We start from the raw sequence: 25754 nt of genomic DNA, 5'->3' as shown, positions 1-25754 counted from the left end.
TTCTTCCTATTATTATCAATAATAACTCTGGGAAATTTCAAATTGTTACATCAATTTTTATTGGCATTAAAGAAAAAGAAGTAAGCGATTGACAAAATTCCATGTATTTTCCATTGAAACTTTTCGAAGGTTTGGGGCACGTGTGCCAATGCCAAAATTGAAGGCTCAAATTGTGCAGGAATATTTTCTTATGTATTTGCAAGGTATTTAGGGGATGCGTGAATCAGCTAAATTGTTACATTTGCTAACCTATCGTCGATTAAAAAAAATTTTGCTGAAAAATATTAGTAGTTTTTGAGATGCACTACATTATGTGACTATTGTAATTATATAATTATGTTCGTAATCTTATGCAATTTCGCCTCGACGAAAACTTTAAGCGAATTTTTTTCCTAACGCCTAGCTGCTCGGACAGCAACTTTTAGGAAACGAGAAAGTCCAAAGAGTAACCTCTAGTCGCGATGAACGTTTAATTTGCACGAAGTTCCTGCGAGAATACTTTTCTCTGGAAAATTCGCGTCTCGCTGTGGAACTTTCAAACTTATTCGAACTTTTCTCCCCCGTCGCGACGTTGCTACGAGTTTGAGAGAAACCGGTATTTGTGTTCGATACTTCATACGTTCGATGTTTTCGGGAACTGTTATCGTGTTGTTACCATATTAAAGCAGCAAAGAAAGTAAATAAAACTGTTCAGCGTAAAAAGTTTGTTTTTTAACTTGTTATGATCATTTCACTGTAGCCTCTTTTTTTTTTAGATAAATTAACTCTTTAGACTCTAAAGAGGTTTTAATTGTGAGCTGCTCTACAAATGTGTGTCGCAGTCGACTCAATTTAAATATTTCTTGTTGACAAAATTTGTACAGACTACTCAAATATGTATGAAAACGGGATAAAAAGTTCGATAGAATTAATTATTTTTTTCCATCCTAAAAAAAAATCACGAAAAACCGCTTTTTTTAGACCTCCTAATTCAGGATACCTTCTTAACCTAAAGAAAAGGTGGACAAGTCGATATTGACTCTGATCAGGTGAACTCAAAACCACGTAATTCACTATTTGGTAGACGAGTGAGCACGGTTCGCTTAATGGCACACTAATAGGGATAACCACCTACCGTTGGGGTGACCTTATGTAATAAAACTTTTTTTCTCTGTTTTTGCCTTTCATTAGCAGCCAGTCCAGGTTTCATTTTGCAATAGCCTTCGTGTAACCTATTCAAATATAAAACCAATTGCCGACGAGTCACGCTCGAACGCTGGACGCAAGAAACCAACGGTTTAAGCGAATTAAAGGTCTGATCGAAGCTCAGGGATTGCGCGTACTGAAATATCTACGGTAAAGCTCCGTCCATCCAGACGACGGAATCGAATTATCGCTGGGAATTGCTACCTATCTAACGACCCTTCTGTCACGGATCGATAGGATTACAATGTGTAACGCGACAAGACACGTACGGAACGATACGTTTCGTTTCCAGAGCTACTGCTGCATCGACCGTTGAATTAATCCTTGCATTACACTAGGAAAGGAGTGTGCCCCATACTCGCTATATAACTGCTAGGTCGTCCTATAACCTCGTGTCGCTTACTGTTCTGCTGTTAACCCTTTGCACTCGAGGCCTTTTTTTTAAGTATCTACCAGCAACTCGAGACGCTTTCTTAGCAGTCTACTGCCACAAATGCTAAGCTATCGAGATTTGAGAATCATGTCACCTTTACCTCACCGACGAAGTAATCACATTTTATTTTTATTTTTATTATTATTTTATTGAACCTAAAAACTTTGAGTATTGTAGATTTGCTCCGTGAAAGCTAATGGTGACTGAGAGTCACCTTTCGAGTGCAAAGGGTTAACGCTTTGCCGTCCGGTGATATCAATGTGACACTTGGATTATATTTCAAGTACAAAAATTGACTTCTTTCTTACATTTTTGTTAGTTGCGTTTTTCAGAAATTTGCAAATCGATAAAAAGAAACAATAATCGAAATAAGATAAAGAATACACTTCTTCAAAAGATAATATCAATGATTACGTTAATGAAAAAAACCATCAAGTATAGTAAAATCATCAAGTATAGTATTATTTTACATATTAGCGAAATTGTACTTGACGAATTGTACGATAATAATTATCTTCATGTGGTTGGTACTTGTCAAATCATAAAGGACATATAAATATACACATATTTATAAAAATTAAAATTACTGGACTTTTTTTTTATAGTGCATCTAATCGAACATAAATATTACTATATAAAAATGCAAAGAAAACTTCTTTTATTTACTGTCCGTTTCGTAATTAAAAATTACTTTAACGAAACCAGGGAACTTAATGATTTCTTGTCTAAGGGCTCAACAAACTCAGCTACGCCACACTAAATGAGAGTTAGTCGATCCCATCGCTGCCGATAACCACGCATTGATTTTCGATTGAAAACAGCGGAATTATCGTGGCGTAAAAAGATTTTATGAAATCGAAGTTAGAGTTGATTCTGCTGTGGTAAATACGAACCTTTGATGAAAAATAAACATCAAACGGCGCGATATGACATTTCAAGAGCTTGCCCGTTGCATTCGACCCATTCGACGTTTACTTTATGTGGCTGAGAATTCAATTTCGTTCTCGTTTAATAGTGAGACATATTTATCAATAAAAAAAAAAGGAATCAGAAAAAAATTAGCGTAGTTGCGATTAATGGTACGATTACGTTACGTGAGTATTTCTAAAAAGTTTGAATCGATGAACTCTCAAAGAATTCCGTTAGTCTTGTGTTGTGACTCGTGTCGTTCGATCCTACGATAATTGGCTCGTCTTCTGTAACGGCCGGGGCAATTAATTTATAATTGCAATTAACCTACATCGCGTTCGAAATCAGGCCGTGACGCCGCGTAATTTTTATAATATGCAATGTTACATCTTTCACTTGAGTATTGGAACGTTTCGTCACGAAAGTAGTTACCTGTTTTATTCACACGAGATGGAAAACGATTATTAACAAATTTTATTGAAAAAAAAAAAGGAAAAACTTTATACAAACTTCTCCCTGCTCTTAAAAAGAATACCTGTACTTATGGTACTCTTTTATGAAACACGCTTTCAGCTCAAGAACTTATTTAAAAACTTTCCCGTTTGTTACAGATATTTTAGAACTTTTGAAATAGAAGGTTTAAGAGCAAAGTTATTTCGGAACTTTTATAAGAAAAAGTTTCATTCAAATGTTATCGATAAGGAAAATGCATGTTCTCGTTACACGAAAATTTTCATTTCTTGTAATTTTGAATCGAACTACAACAATTTATTTGTGAAAACTTCTACTATAAAAGTTTTATTCTAATTGCTTTATCCATTGAAAAAATGTTACAATTTTTTTTGATCCCTGAATGGAAACTGATTGGGATAATATTAGGATTTACGAATTCTTCTGTACTAGAATATTTCAGCACTTTAAAGATCGAAATATAATTCGAATATAATTTTTAGTATGTAGCAGTTAAATTCTTTATTATAAGTACAATTGAATTTGCTTTTTTAAATTCAATATCGAAATTTCATTTTAATTTTATGTTTCATTTATACAGCGTAATCTTTCTGTCTTATACATTTTTACTTTAAAATATTTATGTTTGGAAAGGACTATACATAGCAATCCATTGATGGAACAATGGATTTCTGTTTATTTTTAATTATCGCGAGCCACCCCAATCGGCTAAATTGGCTGGTAGATGAATAAACAATAATCAGTCATTGAACAACCAGAAACGAAAATAAGAATTTTTGTATTGTTCAATATATTTTCATGAAAATATTGTAAATGGATTGCGCGAGCATTTCTCATAGAAAAGTCTAAATATGATCTAAATCGGATCATTTTTAATTATATGACAAAAAAAAAAAGAAGCTTCAGTTTCAAGCATACAGTCGGTGTAATAAGTATTCGTACAGGAACCATTTATTTTAAATTGGTCGCTGTACGAATACTTCTTATACTAACTGTGAGAGCGAGCTCGACTAATTCTTGCCGTTAAATCGAAGGATTGTAGGTAAATAGTCAGTTTATAAATTTGTAACATCATCGTAGAGTTCATAATTCCATGTATCGATAAATTATTATGGCTGCGTTATAAAGTATCACTAATTCATCGGTTCCGTTTGGAGACATGAATAAATAAATATTCGAAGATCATTCATGCCATTCGAATGCATATAAAATCTTGAAATGTTAAGTTATTTAGGAAATTCGAAAGGTGTATATATTTTATAAAAGGATCTTTTAGTAGAAATGTTTAATAACCTCACCTGTTCACGTCTACGTCAGTCGATTCCAAAATAGTTCTGGCTTTGTCCAAATGGCCATGCTCCACGGCTGCGAAGAGGGCTGAAAGATAGAGAAAAAGGAAGAACTATATTACATGCGCAATATGATCGGTTTTCTCTTCGAATCGATTAACAGTACTGGAAAGATTGAAAAGCAGTTCTCGTTGGGGTATCGATTATCGATGAATCTGTAAGTCATAACACTTTTTCAAGCTTTTTCATTTTTCATCTCGTATAATGAAACGTTCCAGAGTTACAGTCAAGGAGTACAAGTAGTAATCAATAATACGAAATCGTAACTCGATGGTACAAGAAATAAATTATAATTTAAGTAAAATTTTGCAGTCGCAGTAAGCATAATGGTATCTTTTACGCTACGAACACATAGAAAATATAACCGAAACGATTAATAAGGTAAGCAGTGGTTGAATTACAACGAAATAAAAGTGTCAATAATATACGTAATTGTAAAAATAAAATTCACGTAACGATACAATGTTGTTAAAAAATATCACTTTTTTTTTTTATTGAAAATAGATGAAATTTAAAATACCTTTGAAAAAATAACGTTCGAAATACTCGCAACGATGAATCGCGATTCGAGCATATTAAACATAAAAATAAAGCAGTAAAAATAAAGTTTGTTTACTCGATAAAAATGAAGTTACGCCAAAAAAAAAATGGATGATTAATATCGAAGTTAAAAAATAAACGACGATCAGCCTGGACACGAAGTTTGTACATCGAGGTTAATTGAGTAAATTAGGAGATAATGAGAAAGAAAATAAATAATAAATCAATAAATAAACTACCATGCAGGTGTATGTTGAGGGACTGTGCCGACAAGGGATTGATGTGCACCGATGCTATGTTGTTTGTTTGCTGATGTGGCTGCTGCTTTTTCTTCCCGAATCCCTCCAGGAACTCCATCCCTTGCAAAGAGTACAACTCTGTTTGAACATAAACAAAGGGAACTGAATAAAGGATAACAATGGGAATAACGCGCAGTGGAGTGACGCGCAAAAAATAAAATGATAAATTAAAAGCAACGGAAAACCAGAGAAAGTGAAAGAACACGAGAATTATTTTGACTTCTGCGCTGATTGCCAAAAGTCACGCAGAAAAAGAATGGCAATGATTAATTGTAGGGAGCGGAGAGAAAGTAAAAACCATTGTCGCGTTTAAATGAATTTGTTGATCGTTTCGGCGATTAAACGTTGCCCTGATAAATAGCAACATGCTTTCGCCCTTCGAGTTTCTTTTAATTGAAACATGTTTTATCTGGATGCGTATTTTCTACGACGAATAAAGACTTCGTATGGGTTTTACGATCAGAATTTTTCGCTAAATTTTTCGGAATTACCTAAGTTGTTATCTAGAGTCAACCAGCAATTCACGTATCGATTTGTATTTTTGAATAAAAAGAGTAAAAATAAGAATATATTGATTTAATGGAATGAACAATGGCATACCAATAATAATACCGATAATAATGAACAGTATTATCTGTTGTTACAATTGTGCTGATTAGAAAACAGCAAAAAAGATGGAAGGAATACCGTACCACCGTTAACGTTTATAAGCACCAGTGCAAGTAGAAGTAGAGAGTAATGGTCGGACACATTAGCCAGGTCGTATTCAATCGCACATGTGCAACATCAATTTTCATAATTGATTTCTTTAGAAATATTTCTTTACATTTTCCAATTATTTTTACGTACAGGATCGCTCTATTTCCTATCGATTCACGAATTTTACCGCACCGTGTAAAATACCGAGACGATTATTACCAATATTATGAAAAATAAATTAAATGTATATAGTGTCACGCAATGACTAAACATCGAAAAGCAAGTGATTTTATGTAGAAAAGTAATCGAAAGCGGGGAATAAATTTTATTTGTCCACAGTTTTGTCGTCGAGAAAATCGATTTTGAGGATATGTAGGTCAAGTACGCACTTGACTGCTTAATCTCAACTTTACGGTTCCTGCGTCGCTTCCCTATTCATACGCGTTCATACGTACAATTATTTATAAAACGAAGAATAGTTAATTATAGGAAAACAAACGCTATTTACAATAGAGTATTACTGTTTTCGAGTAGTATATTCATATACAACAAATATTAATGCAAAGATTTAAAAAGAAACGAAATTTCGAAGTCGTATTTGTGTCGCAATCAAATTTCAAGATCGATTTTTACGAAAACGGAACCTCATATCGCAAAATTTTATGTTACGTTTTCGACTAATTTATTATTATTATTAGATGTACAAATAAGTTCGGTGCCTTTACATATATTCAGCTGTAATTACCTTTCAAATTGAAATTTTTTTTCTCGCCGATCGGTGTCTTAAGGGGCTTGGAACATCAAAAAATGAAAAAAAAATCACTTTTTAATTTTTTTTAATTAAAATTTAAGCGAATCTGAACAATTCTACGCAAAGAACATTGAATTTGAAGCACTAGAAGTGATAAAAAAATTTTTTTTGCGTAGAATTGTTCAGAATCGCTTAAATTTTAATAAAAAAAAAAAAAAAAAGAATAATAAAAGAAAAAGTGATTTTTTTTTCATTTTTTGATGTTCCAAGCCCCTTAAGGTATAAGCTTCACGCTACTAAATTCACTATATAACTTTAACCTAATTGGTATATAACCTCGGAAAACAATACTTCGCATCATGGCGTTTCAGAAAGAGCACATTAGACATTGTTTTCTCTTTGCATTTGAGTCGAAGAGAAATGCTGCTGAGGCTACAAAAATGATTCCCATTCATGCGGCATATTCTCCAGATATGGTCCCCTCAGACTACCATCTTTTTCGGTCGCTACAACACCACTAAGTTGATTCTCATTTCAAATCTTTCGAAGAAGTCGAAAAAAGCAGTAATGAGTTTATTGAATCAAAACCACCATTATTTTATAGAAACGGAATTCGCCAACTAGCCGAAAAATAGAAGAAGTGTGTAGAAAGTAATGGTGATTACTTTGAAACATAACGTGTATTCCTTTTTCTTATAAATAAACATCGAATATATGACAAAAAGCCACCGAACTTATTTGTACACCTAATACTTCATTTAAATAAAAATGAATTTATCACGAAATAGCTTATTACTTGCAATGCTACTCGAAAAAAAAAAACAACTCGTCTTGTCGTTCTCAACGAGAAGATACTTTTAAAAAATACATTTGACGAATTTTAAAATTTCATCTACTTTGACCGGGCGCTTAAACTACAGGCGCGACCCTGGCAGTAGTATGTCCCGCACAATTTCCAGCAAAAATCGTCTCGCGGTCAAAGGGTTATCATAAACTAATTCGAATTAAAAAACAAAACGTAGATTCCGGTAGAACGAAACATCCTGTTTCTAATTATTTAAAACATTATGCAAAAAACATTTAACAATAGGCGGAATGTGAAACTTGAATGAAAAGGCGAGCCTAATAATATGTTTAACAGATATGGATTGATCCGGGTAGTTCTAGCGATAAATTGGCTGCGATGTGGACAGCATTGGCATGGGTCTTCGTCTTTCCACACTACCAAACTTTTCTCGACGAATAAAAACTTGATGGCTCGTACTTGATCCGGAAGTGGTCGTGACGAGGACCCTGTTCTGTCCAACGATGGACTCGGTGTCCCTCGAATCCTTGATGGACTTCTTCCTTCCGACGGACACTTTGTTGCGAAAGCTTCCGCCGCGTGCGTTCGTCCAGAAACTCGCGATATTGTCTACCGTCCTGAGCCTGCAGGACTTCGATGAGCAAACGGACGTTCTCCTAACCAATTCGGCCGACTTCTGCCCTTTCAACACCAGCTCCACCGCCGGAACATTCGGACGCTCTAAAGCAGACTCGTCGTAGACGAACGAGTGCAAACTCGCTGCCCTTTCCTCGTCCTGCAGAACCACGTCGTTCACGGACAGGCTCCTCGCCTTGGTTCCGACGATCAACGAACAAGAGGTGTTTCTATTGCACTCAGTTTCCGTCTCGAATACCTCGCTGCTGTGAACGCAACGGAACTCCATTTTCCGGTCACGTGGTCCTTGAGAATCTACCACCACGGTCAATCCAGGCTCCTGACAGGATTTCCCCAAAGAGGATTCGTCCTTGGGCTCCTTCTCGTTCGACTCGCGATCGGAGTCCTCCGCCTCGAACAGGAAACTCGCGACGGAAGAATCCAAGGAGCTGTCCAGACAGAAAGTAGGATTCTCGTAGGACACCTGACTAGTCGAAGCATTTTTCTTCTCGCAGGACCCCGTCTCGTCGCTCCTCCAACGAAAAACGTGAGCGGACGACAGGCCGTCGGTTTTCTTCGAAGGTTTCTCCGGGTCCTTGCGGTTCTTCCTCATTATCCTGTCGGTCAGACACAACTTGTTCTTCAGCTCCTTACTGATTCCACGAGACTCCAGCTCGTTCAGCGACTCGTTCCGGTCCTCGACCACCTTCTCGTCCCTCGAAGGATTGTGATTCTCCGTGCTCGTTACAGGACTCGAGGACTCCTCCACCTGCGGAAGCTCGCTCCCACGGTTGCCGGAACGCTGATCGCGCGTGGCATTAGGGGATAAATCGAAGCCAGTGTTTAGATGCAAGGTGGCGCGACTTCGCAGCTTCGACATTAGCTTCAACGACGCCCGGAAGGACCTCGACCTTTTCAGGGTCGACATCCTGTCGTTGGACGATCGCCTCGAGAGTAATTCCATCTTCGGGCTGGACCTCGACGATTTCCGAAATTTCATCTGGAGAAACTTTCGGTTTCTGCTAATTTTCTCGCTCGACGAATCCTGAATGATCACAAGTGGCCAAAGAACTCCGATTTTTGGAGCTTTCGGTTCGATTATCGCACACGTTACAGAATCTTGATTTTATTTAAATTCTTATTTAGCGGCCCCGATTATAGATCTCTTCTTATCTTAGACAGTTAAAATTCGATTTAATGATCACACGAGTTCTAGAATCCTCGGAGGTTCAATTCAGAATCCATATACTGAATTTTAAGGCGATCGATTCAAAGTCTCGTGGATCATCCAAAGCTCGGTTAATAAAATTGTCTTTAATTGTATATACAAATATATTATCTCTCCGTCTCTTTGGCAAAGAAAGACTTCGAATTGGTCCTCCGGAGGTCCCTTCAGGCACTTCTTTGGTTCCGTAAAGCTGAAAAATTACGAACATTTGTAGACGAATTGGACAAGTTATCGACAGTCCTTCCTTCGTGAAAACACGACGACTCCTTTTCGAGGCGGTTGGTAGCGTTACAGAGGAGAGAAATATGTCGCGTGAAATTTTATGCACCGACTCTCGGGGAATACATAAAATGATCGAGGCCTTCAGCGATTCCCTTCGAGAACTGGTATGAATACCGGGTCCGATTAGAAGAGGAAATAAACACTTAAAAACGATATCCTCCGGTTCCCATCAAGGTTAATAGTGCTCTTTACGACGTAGTTAGAAATGGTGACAAGGACAGTTTCACGCTTTCATAAATCAAGATGAGAAACGACCAGAAACGACACTTTTCAAAAGAAAAGAATAGCGTGACATTAAGAGGGTATTCTATTATAGAACTTTCAAAATATCAATTCTTCTTTTTTTTTTGCATTTTCTCAAATAGTAGACCTGTAAAAATATATCTGCCAAAAGATTTTGATGAATTCGTTAAATTAACGAAGTTAGGAACGTCTAAAGAGAACGACGTCCAACGACTCGATACATTTTCTGACGTTGAAAATTATTACACGAAAATGATTACAAACGCCAGATGTTAGTCTATTTGAATAATGGCATATCAGATTTGTATTATATGAAGAACGTTGGAAGTCAGCATTACAAGAGGCTTGTTTAGCACAAAAAATTATTAAACGGTTACAATGACTGAATATTAATACATTTGGAAACGTATATATTACGCATTCGGTGCAGTTGAGGTAGACAAATAACATTGCAATCGGTAAAGAAGATTTACAACTTACTCAACTACCGTGGATATTATGATAGCGCAGAAAATTCTTAGATAGTTACAGCCACTGAATATTAATCCAATTGAAAAATGATTAAAATACCATCAGATTTGAAGATGGTAAATAAATGGTAACATACGGCGAAGATGGACGAAGAAGAAGCTCGTCCGTTAATGAAACCATTACTTAGCAGTGAAGACTAATAGAAGACCGTGAATAATGATTCGGTATCGCAGGATCTATATTTATTTACCATGTCTAAATGATCAAGTGCAGAAAATTCTTACACGACTACATATAAGACATATTAGACATATTCGATTTTTATTAGACTTGGGACAGGTAAATAAATGGTAACACGTGACAAACATGAGGATGTCAGAAAGTCATTAAGGTGAACTTGATGCATTTTCTGGGATTGAAAATTATTACACGAAAATGATTACAAACACCGGATGTTAGTCTATTTGAATAACGGCATATCAGATTTGTATTATATGAAAAAGTACCTGAATTAATGGAGGCATTACAATTAGTGAAATTGTTACACGACTACGAACACTGAAGATTTATTTAACAATGAGTATTAATCCAACTGCAATCTGGCATAATAGATATTCGTTGAGTTTATGAACAAATGGTAATACTAAATCAAGCTGATTAGTACAGACGATGAAAAACGGGAATGGTAAGTATACGGTAACGTGTGATAGGGGTGATCGGTAAGGACGATAAAGAAGTCCACATCCAGTAATGGAAGCATCACATAGTGTAAGAAATTACTACACGATCGTGAATACTGAATGATATGGCAGCCCGAGGCACCATTAATTTACCATTTCTAAATTATTTATCGTAGCGCCATTTAGCGCACGAAATTGTAACAGGCATATGAATATTAAGTATTAATTTATTTACAAAATAATTGATTACAAAAGAATCGATAAATAAAATGGTAACAGTGAATGGAGGCGATAAGCACCAAGTATATAAGTAAGCAGAAAATTACCACACGGTTACAATCGTTGAATATTAATCTAACTAAAAATTCCATCAGAGATTAAGGATCGGACACACTAACCTGACACATAAATATTGAATTACAAAATCGGAACCACCACAATGCAACCATTGCAACAGGACCCTCGTCGTGCAACGCTTAATTGAGGGATACAATGAACTGGAGGAAGACAGAAGAAATCTCCATATCCCAAAGTCTTTAGATATAGTACTAAACAATAAGCGAGATCTATAAATTTGTGAAAGCGTTGGATAGACACAATATACTGGTCGAAATATGAGTTTACTACATAAACAATTAGTCGTTTTGCCAAACGTGGTCGCTAATAACCTAGACGTTGATGCGAAAAAAAAAATTCCATCAGATTTCAAAGTGGTAAATAGTAACAAACTATGAGGATGATAAGTAAGGATAGCAAAGATCTTCCTCAGCTATCGGAAATATTACTTAGCTTGGAAAACTATCATTGAACATTAATTCCACTGAAAATGACATTAAAATTCCATCAGCTTTCAAAATGGCAACACGCCGTGAAGATGATAAGCGAGGTCTACGAAGAACTTTCTCAACTATTGGGTGTATCGTACATCGCAGAAAATTATCAGACGGTTACAATCACTAAATATTAATTCAATTGAAAAATCGCATGTTAAAATTCCATCAGATTCGAAGATGGTACGTAAATGGTAATACGCTATGAAAGTGATAAGCAAGGATAACGAAGATTTTCCTTAACTATTGGAGGCATTATTTAGCGTAGAAAATTATTACACTACGAACATTATTACGACTACGAGTATTGAATATAAATTTAATTTTCAAATGGAACATTTGATTTCCATCAGTTTTGGTACTTGTAAAAAACAAAAGGAAATGGTAAAACGTAACGAAACTGATAAGTAACAACGATGAAGAGTCTTTTCAATTACTGCGATTAGAGAATCTACTTGCGCGATACAATTAATCGTTTGAGATTCATGGTACACGATTTATACAGGGTGTTTCACTTGAAACAGGAGTTCAGATCCTCGGATCTTTCTCTATTTTATAGAAACACGAAATCAAACAGGAACGACACGAAACGATTGCGTTCCTCGAAAAGCACGTGATTAATCACCGAGAGTGGCCTCACGGGAGCTTCGTTCGACGTCGACGATGAATCGAGCTCTGAGCATGATCGCGAGAAACAAAAGCTCCGAATTGATAGCGGCCACGCGGGGGACTGGTTAGCCAGAGTGAAACGATTTTATTATTTACTTAGGACGCACGACGCTACGACGATTCCAGCGCGCCGGTCACAATTGCCCATTACGAAGAAGTGGCCTGAACGTCGCCTCTTCCTCCTCGAGACGAGCGTGACAATTTGTTAGCTCAATCAAATTTATTGCTAACGTCCGTGGTCGACCAGCTGGATCGCCAAGATCGAAGGCGTTGCGACGCTGATCGACGAAAAAATCACGTCTATTCTAAAATTCGTACACTGACTGGCATTTAAAATCGTATATCTAGCGATTCGAACGATTTCTTTTTATAATACATTCAAATCGTTAACGACGAAAAGCACCGCATCAATATATACTCCAATGTTTCTTTATTTAAAGCGTTACAGAAATATTACACAAATTGTAGTAATGTTTAGTAAATTAAATGAAATTTGACATTACGCAGGAAACCTAGCTGTTAATAAAAATCGTACACAAGAAATTAGATACATTTTTAACCGACTTCGAAAAGGAGGTTACTCAATTCGACATGTATATATATATGTATTTTTTTTGTTTACAGTAATATGCAAGACAAATTATATGTATTAATATTTTTTAGGAAATCGAAATGGATTTTGAGACCATCAAGAAAGTAAAGAAATAGATTGAAAAAAAAACAAATTTGCTTATACAAATTATCCCTTTACAAAAAAGTAAATTTGAATTTAATCGTATTTAGGAATTACTACAAGATCTTGGTCAAGCCTCGAGCTTTAAGTTTTGCAGACTAATAAACTTTTGTCTAACAGTGTCTACAATCTTCAACTTCCACTTGTTTATACAAACTTTGCCTTCACAGAAAATTAAATTTGAATTTAATCGTATTTAGGAATTATTACAGGATCTTTGTCTAGCCCAGAGTTCTAAATTTTGCGGACTAGTAAACGTTTGTCTAACGGTGTCTAGGAACTTTCAACTTCCACTTTTTCTTTTCTTGATCTAAAAATATGTCAACTATTTATTCCTAGGTAAATTTTCGCAATCGTTGTTCAAGTACTCGTTTGGTGATAAGAAAAGCTTCTAGAATATTGCTCTGATAACTTTAAAAGGAAGCATTCGTGCATCGAGAAATGCAGTCGCAATGTTTGCGCAAACGCTGAATGAAATCTGGAGAGACCTGGAAATCTGGTGGCTTGGCCGCGAGAGTGACAAAGAGAGAAGAAAGCGGAGTAAGTGGTTCTGTGGGCTCGCGAAAGAGGCATTGAAAGTTGCTCGAAATAGTGTCTTTGCAAGACGTTCTTACCAACACAACTGCTTTTGGTTTGGAAGGAGTTCTTAGGTCGGAATTCATTTAAAAAATTCGCTGAACCGAACAGTGCTCTAAATCAGTGGTGCACAACCTTCTTCGCTAATGGGCCAAATAAAGTAAAGCCGCATATTTTTTGCATGCCAATTCAATTCCGATTTAACATAATTTCAAACTTATTTTTAAATACATACGCAAATAAAAACGTTTATTAAGGCATCTAGTCTTCCATTAGGCTACACACTTCTTGAGATTGCGAAAGTATGTTCAGGTTAACATTGAGCAATAAACATTATTGAATTAAATTAGTCTTGAGTTTCGAATACAAACTGTTTATATAATGCTTTTCCAAGCTATTTACGTCACCTTGTCTTTTTCCAATTCTAATTCATACTACATAGGAAGATAATAAAAATACTCCGAAATTTAATGAAAACAATTAACTTAGGTCTCGAATTTCAGAATGAATGAAACAGTCATGGTCCATTTCTAAGAATAATATAAAATTGTGATGAGTACTTTTAATTCTGAGTTACAAGTTTACCAAATGTCCGAATTTTCAGTTAAGATATAAAAGAATACGTCACATTCCTTTAATAATTGCGCTCTTATTACCTTGTTAAGACACATTTAAAAAACATTTCCATTATATTCATTTGTTTATAGCTCTACTTTATGCACTACTGCTCCAAATTAGCAGAGCGTCCTGCTAACCAAAAAGCTTTTCCAAAGCTTGAGTATTTTGGAAATATATACGCTGGAAGAATGAATAATACAACGGAATCGTTATCGACAATCGTTATTAACATATAGACGTTATCGCATCTAACAGAGGCGCGCAAGCGAAAAGCTGGAACATGTATGACTAATCTAAAAAATACGTAGAAGTGTGGATGGTTGGATAATTACAAAAACGAGTAGAAGTGAGAGCAAGTTTAACACCAGGCGAGGCAAACGATATTATAAATACATCAACGATCAGATAGTCTGACAGGTTCAAGACTCTGCAAACACGAACATGCGTGCACAGATGGTCAAGTTATACAGAAATGTGATCACGTAGTTTGAAAGTAAGAAATGAAAGTGTCATTAAATACGTTAAAGAAAAATTACAAGTATCGAACTGGTGATATTTTTCTGCTCTTTGAAAATTTATTACCAGCAAATTTAATATCACCTTTAATTATCAAAATAATAATCTGTATAACACGTCTGTATTAAATCTTGACGCCCAAGGCAAAACGCATTAAAATTGCCTGCCAGTGAATGACTTAAACAAAGATTTCATTAATACTGCCATGATCATATTAAACTACTACAGTCTTGAACGTCCTACAATCCTGAACTTGAACGAACATCGACCAGCATTGGTTTTAAAAAGGGCTTCCGTCCTTTCTCCCTTCCACCCCTGTTTATTAGTCCATCAACCCTTAATAACACCTAATCGTCCCTGAACTACGACTAATGCGACTCTATTATTACTTAAGTAGCCAGAGAATCAAGGAATAGTCTACTTCCTCTATCTATTAATTGTATTACTATGTATAAGGTGCTCCCAAAGTAAACCAAGATATAGTAATATTTTCTTTAGAGGAAGGATGAGAAAAGTGTTGTAGAAACATTGGTAAAAAATGCTTCGTTATAAAGTTATAATAACAATTATATATATATATATATATATATATATATATATATATATATATATATGAAGAAAACAGAAATTGGGATATTATACGTTATAACTTGAGGTTATACATGATATTGAATAAGGCGAATCTGGCCAGGCCAGTTGTAGATACGTAACACATACAGTAGGTCGGGCTTATTAGTATACACAGTAATTATTTGCTAAACTATTAGAAATATAAAAAAATGTGCCAAACAAATGTTGTATGGTATCATGGGATACGTATAGTGATGATAATTATTTGACCTTTAAATGACCTGGAAGAGCATAATGAAGTTCACGTATAAATTATTAAATGGAACTCTATATTTTTTATTGGATAAGTTTGTAGCAGATATAAAAACCTTTACAAAACACTACCTGTATATGAAGTTTACGTAAACTGTTGTTGAGTAATTAACTCTGAAAGTCGGCATGGCATTATAGACTAATGATTATCTTAATTATACATTTTAATATTTTTATCGCTCCATTTAATCACTCTAATTGCGGAATTTTAACGCTCGGGCAAACGATTTTAAATATTCATCAAGATCAGCTACTAATTTCTATGGTTAAAATGAAAGTAATAGCAACGTCGCCTTTGTTCGACTCGGCTCCCTTCGTTTTATCCTCAAACACCCAACTTTTAATTGAAGATTCCAGAGGAGAAACGATTATAGCCCATTCCAAATCGAAATTGAGATTTTAAAGATGTTAAAACTTAGGGGAAGCAATCAGACGGCAGCATAATAGCAGAAGAGTGTGCAGAAGAGCAAATTCAAAAGAAATTAAGAGCCAAAAAATTTTAGCTTTAATAACGAACAATTGATTCCACATTTTTTCAATGAAAGCACGATCAAAGTCCAATTAAATGTCTACATTCTTTTCAAGTCTTTTTACATTTTCCAACAAACTTTCTTTTCTTTCTTAAATTTGAAGGTAGTGTTTTTTTTTTTTTATTTCTTCTAGTTTATCACAATTTAATTCATAGAAAACAATTTTGAAATATTTTTTTATCATTTGTTACTAACCCTATAATTATTTCCAATACGGTTTGTAAATTGCTAAGAATACGTACTCATTTTTACACAAGTAACATTACAGGAAAGCCCAGACTACGATAATAAGTTTCACTGTCAATTGAATTCAAGTAAATATTACTTTCAAAACTTTTACTTTCATAAAATGTGTGGGCAGACCTAGAAACTCTTTTAAATGATTAATTTTCGAACCGTGTATACCGAGAAACGGTTAGGAAAGTTTGTTTTCCAAACATTGAAACTTTTACTCTTTCCAATTACGATTGTTTATCCTGCGAATTGTTCAATTATTAATATCATCCTTTCAAATCTTTTCCTCTCACTTCATCGTCGTGTCTAACAACCACAGCGATAATTTCTCGCTCGATGGAAAGAGGACGAATGCTGGGAACAAAAGAAAAGCAAAGGATGCAAACGACCGCGTCCTGCTTTAACGCCCATTGTGCTAATAACCGCTAACAAAGCCTCCGTTTCCCCATTCTCATTCTATCCACGATTAGTGTCTCACGATTGTTGCCGTGAGAGATCGTATCGACGGCATTCCGTGTCTAGATTTTCCAGCTTTAACGATGAGGGTGTATTATTATATATAAACTCGGGGATGAGATCAAGTTCAACGTGTACCCACGAATTTCAATGCTCAAGAGGTTTTATGATCGGTTAGAAAATATTCTAGAAGCGTAATAAACAAAATTTGAAAAACATATTAGAATCCTCTATATCAAATTAAACAAATAAGATATACAGGGTGTTCAAAAAAAAAAGCATTCAATATTAATATGGTGCATAGGGCACACTGTACCGAGTAAAAAAGCTTTAGTAAACATAGGTCCAAGGGTCTATCGTTTCTGAGATTTGTTGTTTATATAACATGATTATTCTAACTTTACAAGTAGGTGTGAACTCTAAAAAGGTTAGATTAGAACTTCGTACGAGTATTTCGAAACAAAAAGAAGTACATACATCTAGGTAGACTGGAAAATTTCGTGAAAGACTGGGTAGCGATCGACAGTGGCTCAGAAACTGATTTTTCCAGTCGATAGAAAGGAACTTCGCGTTTCTAGTTTCTGATGCATCGGGTCGACGGCAATCCGAAGATATTACTTTCTTCCGGGGTCGAATGGAATTAGAACTTTTACTACTTCCTCGAGTAACGTTCGCAGAACTTGGCCGCAGCCATTAAGAGAGCTAACGAAAGTGGATTATACAGGGTGTGTCCATCAGACGAGGTCGTATCTCTTCGTTCGTTGGAAATAAAAACAAATAAAAGAACAAGTCCTTCGCTCAGAAAACGTCCAAATCTGTGTGAAAAGTTGTGTCTTTTTTTTTTATCGTTAGAATCAATGAAATTATCAAATAATTTTATGACATCACATTATCCAAGATACTTTTTAAGTAATTAAGTGTTATTTAAGTACTTGTCGAACATCAAATCATTTTTTGTATCGTACTTTTGCTTGTAAACTAATAAAACTTACGAAGTAAATGAAGCAAGATAGAAGAATTTCTTTTGTACAATAAATCTTGTATTAAGTTGGTCCATATGAAATGTAGTTTATACAAATGAAACTCTAACTATATAAAAATATTTTTAATAAAACGTTGTACATTTAATTAAAATAATTTTCAAATAATTCTGTGTTTTTGTTAATTATGAATGCATTTCTTCTGTTTCATTGCAACAAGTTTCTGCATTAATTACACAATCAGAGGGTAGAAAACGACGACGAATAAGATAATTTTCTAATAAAGAATCACCAGCTTTGAATTTTCCAAGTCAGCGTTGAATTACTGTAATATTCACATAAGCTTTTTTAAAAGCTAACTTTTTGTTTCAAGCAATTTTCACGAGTTTCATCTTCACTCATACAAAAAAAATTACGCAAATATTCCAAGTAACCATAATCGTTGATAATAAGGTCCTAGTATTTCTATTCTATTATAGTATTTCTATTCTAAACATCATTAGTATTTTAATATGTATGACTCACAGTATATTTCTTCCTCTGTAATATGATTCGATTCAATTGATGACAGAGTAGACTAAAATGGATGTTATTGGCCCGGGTGATTGAAACACTGAAGACATTTCATATGCACCATCCTAATATTTTCTGCACTGATATTTTCTTATGTATTCGTAGTGTATTTTCTTTACGCATTTAAATAAAGTTAGTTCTCGTTTGAATTACATAAATTTTACTGTCAAGGAAATTGTCAAATATTGATATATTATTAATATTAGCAAATATTGTATGTTATCAAATGAAATGAAAAGAGAAATCTACATAAATAATCAAAGTAGTCTAGTAGTACTATTTATCTACACTTATTTCACAGTTACAAATACAAATTAACAAATTCTCTTTAAAAAATTGAAATTCGTTCAAATATTCCGCATTAAAAATCTTTTCGAACAGTATTAAAGCATTAAATTTGAATAAACATTGATTCAATTAACATTCAATAACGTTGGATCGGCGAGATTATGGATCACACGTGAATGATTAGTTGAGGTTTCCTGTATTCGGGTTAAATAAAATTGCAGCAGGTGTGCAACTTTACACTGCAACTGCATCGTTGCACTTATTCAAAAGGTGAAATTATACGAAGGGCCTTGTTATTTTATTTTCTTCCACTTTCAACGAGGCAAGAGATACGACTCGAATCGCACGAGGAGTCCTCTATTAGAGAAAATTGCTGTGTTTCCTTGCTAGAAAAGACGAATAAAGTTTGCTGTGCGATGTGCGCCCTTCGGGAAAAACCTGAAGAAAGGTTGCTCTAGAACTGGAATAATTCCGGTTCGAAGAGAAAATGATCAAGAATCATCACTGATCGTTACTAGCTGGGCAAACGACGTAAAAGAAGAGTGTCGAGAAAGAAACGAGGGCATACTTAATAAACAAGTATCCAAGCTTCACTGTGTTTTCTCTGCGCAAATGCGAATTGAAAAACTGAATCTCGACTAACGGGCATGATTAACCTCATCTCTACTGCAGACAGTGGTGAACGAAATTTTTATCTAAGTAAGAATTTCAAACATTGAATAAAAAGTAACATTTTTAAGTGCGTTATACTTATACTTGCATACTTATACGAAATAAATTTATTCGACGAATAAGTGATATTCATTTGTGACGAACCGTAATTTATTCAAAGTAAGTAACCAAGTTTTCTTCATCAGTGAATAAATTCATTTCGAATCAATATCTTTGTCCATTTTTTGTCGAATGTATATAGTTATCCGTTATTCGTCAAATACAAGATAGAATTAATTAATAACGCGATTTAATTTAACCCTTCGAATAATAAATAAACATGAAACATAATAGGCAGCTTCATCGTGTATGGCACAAATATAATTTGAGTTTCGATAATGTTTGTATTAATTATGTGTATATAGTAAAGGATATTTTTATATTCAAAATTAAAATCATGATTTTTATTCAATAAATAATAAACTAAATGTTTATTATTCATTCGTTATTCGAAATTCGTTATATCAATTGAAGTATATATAAATATTATTTTGAAATATGTTTTTGAAAGCTTCATTCCCTCATGAAATATTTAGCCATTCCGCTTTTAACGAAACACTATATATACTCCAAAAGTGTGGCATGGACTGTAAATTGAGTCTTTTGTATTCACTATTTTTTATAAGCCATATCTTCCCTCAAGACATTACTGTACAAATTTCGAGTAACAGATAAACTACCTTTAATGTATCATGTGTTCAATAAAAATCACAATCAGTATTATGAAATTAAAATTATTCTTTGTAAAATTATTATTCAGTAAAATCAGTAATTTATGAAATATTTATTTCCACAGGTTTGCTATGCGTTACGATTGAGAGAAACAACAACAACAGTCGAGCAATCGAATTAAAAAAAAGATATCACCTTATAGAGAATGACAAAACGAAATGTTTTCGTATTTACAGTTTATTCATACGACGTTTAGTTTCAGTGATAAAAATTGAAAACTCAAAAGACCTTTATCCTGAAATTCAATTGTTGCAACGAACTTCTAAACTTTCAATTTTTATTTTCGAAACTAACCGTCCTATGAACAAACTGTAAATAAAAAAAAAGTTCCGTCTTATCATCGCCTATAAGCCGATACTTTTAAAAAATTAATTTAACAAGTATAATATATACATTTCTCTGAACCCATTGTACTGCGTACAACAATACATATAATACATACACACAACAATACAACAATACATGCAGTCAAAAGGTTAATATATGCTCCGTATCTCATAAATGCATCAAGTTTGCAGTAAAATTATAAACGTTCGATCCTAATGAACGTTTATCGAGCGTCGTTTACGGAAACAATCGTATAATTTCCGCAACACGCGAAGAAGTGTTTCGATTTAATTGCAAAAACAATAAGACTACGACTTCGGTGTAAAAAGTTAAACGACATCGTAGTCGTCTTCTCGGTTGATTACGGAAACGGTAAAGATTCAATTTAACGAAGAAAGTTGAACCGTAACCTGGAAAAAGAGTCGTCCAGACAAATAGCAATTACAGTGTCTCTGGCCATTTGCCGATGCTCGTTATTTACTTCGTTTTTATGAAGCTGGCCCCTGTTATCTCTTCGACAAACAAAAATATCCGTTTCCACCGCGCGGAGTTACCGTTCCCCAGCATTGTTAATATATCGTTGTTCCATGACGAACGCGTCGCTGCTGCGGGCTCTGAACCGTGCACAGTTATGAATCGCTGAGAAAAGGTTACAACGCGCACAGAGTAGAAAACTATTGGCTCGCTGCAAGATTCTGCGTTATGGAACTAGTCGGGAAATGTCTGCAATTTATGGTTGAAAAAGGAATTATTCAGCATTATTCTGAATTATTCAGGAATGGCATATTAGAATTTCTATTACACGAGCAACCCTCGAGTTTCATGGTACTTGAATCACACGGTTTTCAAGCCATTTGGACTTAAAAGAACGAAATTACATAGACGAGAATTTCAAGCCAAATTCGTTCATATTCGTAATTCTAATCGTACTCCAGTTAAAGAATGAGAGGAGTGACTTAACTTTCAATAAGAAGTTCGTAATAACTAGACTGCGAATCTTTATGCATTTATAGGAAATTTGAATGTGCAAGAAGCTACAAAATGCAAACAATATGTAAGGATATAAAAAAGATTGAAAGTAAACTTCACGTTATAATATTCGCAGAATAAAATAGATTCCTATTTAGGTTCAATTTTTTTTAGTCACGTTCGCAAAGATTTTATTTTGCATAAACATCCGCAGTCTAGTAATAACTATTAATTATTTTCACCTACAGTCGTAAAGATCGAAGAATCTTAATATTTTCCTATTTAATTGATCAATTAATGCGTATACATTTGTCATAGTGTAATTATTCCCACGTTTATTTCAATTGTTTCATCTATTACCACACCCTGTAATCTATTTTCCCTCCCAAAAAATTCTCTCAATTGCGTTTTCTACATTAATTGTATATAATTTTTAGAAAAATAATTTAAGGGTGATAAGGGAAGATTGAAAGCAGGGGCTGAAAACGTAATAAACGTTAGACTCAATGTGCGGCTCATTTCGATTGAAACACTCTGTATATATTCGATACAAATTTCATAGGTAGCATTTAGCTTTAGTTTTTGCAATATTTTACACGTTTCCATCGACGATTTTCGCAAGTACAGTGGGAGTAGAAAATATTCGTACACCGATCAGTTTCCAAAAAAACTATGTAAAATTGTAATTTATTAACTTATTTTTGATAAACAATGATATTCTACATATTCTCGGAAATCTCTAGAATAGATAGATTACAAAAAACATAGCTGTTTATATAAATTGCGAAATTAACAAGAAAAAAATAATTAATCGATAGAAATATTGAAGTAATAAGTATTCGCACAACTGTTTCATTTTTAAAACTTCGTTAAAAACAAAAAAGGAATTTACATTAATTTATTAGTATATAATATTTCCTTCGTGGGATTTCCTTTTGATTTTATCGTTATTGTAACTCTTCTAAGCATTAAATTAACTAAATTATTAGTTATTCGAAGTGGGATCTTCTTCCATTCCTCTGTTAGAGCCACTTTTTAAAAGTACTTTACTGGAAATTTGATGTTTTCTAATTCGCACGGAGCAATGAACTAATGTGTTTACGTTACAAACTCTATTATAAATGGTTCGTCATCAGAATCGTACAAATACTTATTGCTTCTATACTTTTACCCAGTTTTCGCATTTTTTTGTTAATTTCACAAATTATATTAACTAGTAAATGTTGTTTGGACTATATCTATCATAGAGACTTCCGAGAATATGTAAAATATCTTTGATTATAAAAAAAGAAATTAAGAAACAACAATTTCACACAAAAGTTTTTTGGAAAATTGATCGGTGTACGAATACATTCTACACTCGCTGTATTTTAAAACGCATAAAGAGGCAGTCTCGTTGGGTATAACAGAATAATTAGAATTCAGGGGGAGCCTGGAGCAGACTATAATGTACCCCTTTGAGGCGTTGTCCTTATCACGACTCTGTAGGCGATAAACTACAATCTACTTCCTTCCAGAGTCTCTGACACTGTCTATCGCCTTCTTCCGCTCACGAAGTGCTTTGAACCTGTTCAAGAAGCGTACTCAATGAATTCGTATACCATAGCGTTACAATACAAGGAAAACTGCGAAGAAAGAGAACAGCATGCTGCCTGCAAGAAAACTTCTTTCCTCTCGACGGTTTCGTATGAAGATTACAAAATTCCAATTATCCAAGCCTTTTTCTTATGTACGAGGATACTTTATACCCGCCTAATAAAAACCTACTCAACAGTCCACCAACATCTACGCTTTTTACTCGAGAGAAGCATCCTTCTCCATAAAAGAATTTTCTTGAAACAGTGTGATACCATATTGCTCGCTATTATCCTTTTCTATTTTCTTAATTAATATTCTAGTGGCTGTGACTAGTTTTCGGTTTTCAAATCGATAGATTTATATCGATTTACAGGAATTGAAAAAGTATAATGTTCAGTAATAATCTTTAAAGAAACTTTAAAAAAGAAAACTTCATTTTTTTATGTGAAAATAAATAATTTAAAAGAAGGGTACCATAGAATAACTCAAAAAAAAAAAAACCAAGGACGAAGAACAACAACTTGACAGCAACTTGACAACCATGAAGGTAAACATGAAATATACTAGAAATAGAAATATAGAGAAGTAAATCATTTTAAAAATATCAAATTATTTTTATTTACTTAGTGTCATTTCAGTATAATTATTATCACGTTCGTATCCGTCTCTTGAATTTGAACGAAGAAATAAGAAAATGTGACTTCGGTGAATTCGAAGAAAATCGAAGACAGAAATGAATCGAGCTTCGTAGAACGAAACGTCGATAATCCTGAGGAAAGAGAATGACTGAAATTCGCAAGGAAAGCGTCCATGAACGATCTACTTATGGTTATGCAACCTTCCATGCATGGCGGTTTACCTCGCAAGGACGCACGTGCGACCGTTCACTACCGTTCAAATACCATCGAGACCAAGTCAACCGTTGAAGTCGAGATAGTGCTCATCGTGTTTTCCAAGAAGGAGAAGGAGCTGTTCTTGTCTGGTAACAACCATTTCTGCCATAACGCGATTGCGAAGTCTCTGCAAACTTGCAAAACTTGCTTTCCAACAATTGAATTTCAAGAGAACTTGCTTGAAATGTCATTAGCATCAACAATACTATTTTCCTTTCATCGATTGCATCCGTTCTCAATAGGCAGAAATTAACATTATTATTGTCATAGACAAATAGTATCGTTAAGCGTACCTAACAAACGTTTTATAACTTATTTGTGATGTAATTAAAACTGAATGTGAATTAATTCGTCGAAGAGTTCAGTTTTGGGTGCTTCTATTCGTAATATAGCGGTTTCAAGCTCTTAGACACTGTATTAACCCTTTGCACTCGAGAGACGACTCTCAGTCAACCACTAGGTTTTCTTTAGGTTTAATTTCTTTGGAACTCGAAGTGCCAATAAAATGATTCTCGTTGTGGCAAAGGTGGCCTGATTCTCAAATCTCAAATTAGAGATCTCATTTTCGAAGTCAATATAATCTTAGCATTCGTGGCAATAAAATGCTGAGAAAGCATCTCGAGTTGCTGGTAGATACCAGAAAAAAAGGCCTCGAGTGCAAAGGGTTAAAAATTGAACCGTCAGAACTGTAGCAAACATAGGAGAGCTGATAGAATTATTGGCCCTTTTAGAACACTCGTAAAATTGTTGTCTTCGAGCTTATTCAAGAATGTCATTTTCACTACTTCTTTTTTAATTGTACTGTTAAAATGTTTATGGCCAATAAGGGTAATGTAATGAGGATAACCCTCTGCACTATTTTTGCTAGCGTGACTCGCGATGAAAATTTTAGGCTAAACTTAAAAATCACGAGTCAGGCTCGTTGTTGAATTTAGTGCGAGCATTCGGGCGCAAGGGTTTGGCACAGCTTTTTCCGAGTTTCAGCGTACTGCACAAGGGGTTAAGTGTCGTATGAATAGGTGGCGCTAACCCTTTCTATATCGAGATGATAATGAAATAAAGATATTACTACAACAAGCACTGCCTCGAAGAACCGTTCGACCAGCATTTCAAGAACTTGTCATAAACCTGGCTAACAAAGGGCCCTTCGACTTGGAAGCCGAACGGTCAGCTGGCCCCTACGTGCTCCCTATCCGAGCTTCTGAGCCACCCCTTCCCTCGTCTAGCGTGCGGGCCCAGAGACAAGGGCATGCCAGGGAAAATTACCAAGCCGCGGAGGGTACGAAACCCTCTCGGATGGGGACACTTGTTTCTGACTGTCGCGAGTTAACACTCGATCATTAGACTCGATAGTAATAGCATCACATTTTGTAATTGCCACCGAGTAGTATAAGGGTTGAGTTTAAGAAAGTGAGGTATCCTTCGAACGTGCTGATTTTTTTTATCATAGGTAGCCCTTGATCTGGCGATTACAATGGTGGTCATCTTGACCATTAACTCTCCCCCTCCACCCAGGAGTAAAACATTGAAAACGTTCAAAAAGTGCTTTTTCCCACCGATCTCGGTGAATACATCATTTCCAACCTTTTTTTTTCTGTGGAGGAACATTAATTTTTGCTGCCCACACCAATAACTATCCCAAACCTACACTAACAGTATTTCCGTGTAGACAGTATATACATTAACAGTATTCGATGTT

The 25754-nt window shown here is 34.8% G+C and overlaps 1 protein-coding gene across 12 annotated transcripts in view; it reads right to left on the bottom strand.

Moving 5' to 3' along the window:
- The window catches only part of LOC128891842 (ankyrin repeat and fibronectin type-III domain-containing protein 1), a 201110-nt gene that overhangs the window by 19371 nt on the left and 155985 nt on the right, over positions 1-25754 (bottom strand). For 7 of the 12 annotated variants that reach the window (XM_054151698.1, XM_054151697.1, XM_054151700.1 and 4 more), the window contains 2 exons: positions 5127-5264; positions 4297-4375 (listed from right to left, as the gene is read on the bottom strand). In XM_054151698.1, coding sequence (XP_054007673.1) covers positions 4297-4375; positions 5127-5264 — 217 coding nt within the window. Of the gene's footprint in view, positions 1-4296; positions 4376-5126; positions 5265-7900; positions 9475-25754 lie in introns of all 12 variants that reach the window. The other 5 variants (XR_008460929.1, XM_054151694.1, XM_054151695.1 and 2 more) reach the window with 2 other exon arrangements.

The sequence above is a fragment of the Hylaeus anthracinus genome, unplaced genomic scaffold, assembly GCF_026225885.1.
Source record: "Hylaeus anthracinus isolate JK02 unplaced genomic scaffold, UHH_iyHylAnth1.0_haploid 12002, whole genome shotgun sequence".
Lineage (NCBI taxonomy): Eukaryota > Metazoa > Arthropoda > Insecta > Hymenoptera > Colletidae > Hylaeus > Hylaeus anthracinus.
The sequence above is the reverse complement of the archived record's forward strand: the minus strand, read 5'-3'. Positions and strand labels throughout refer to the sequence as shown.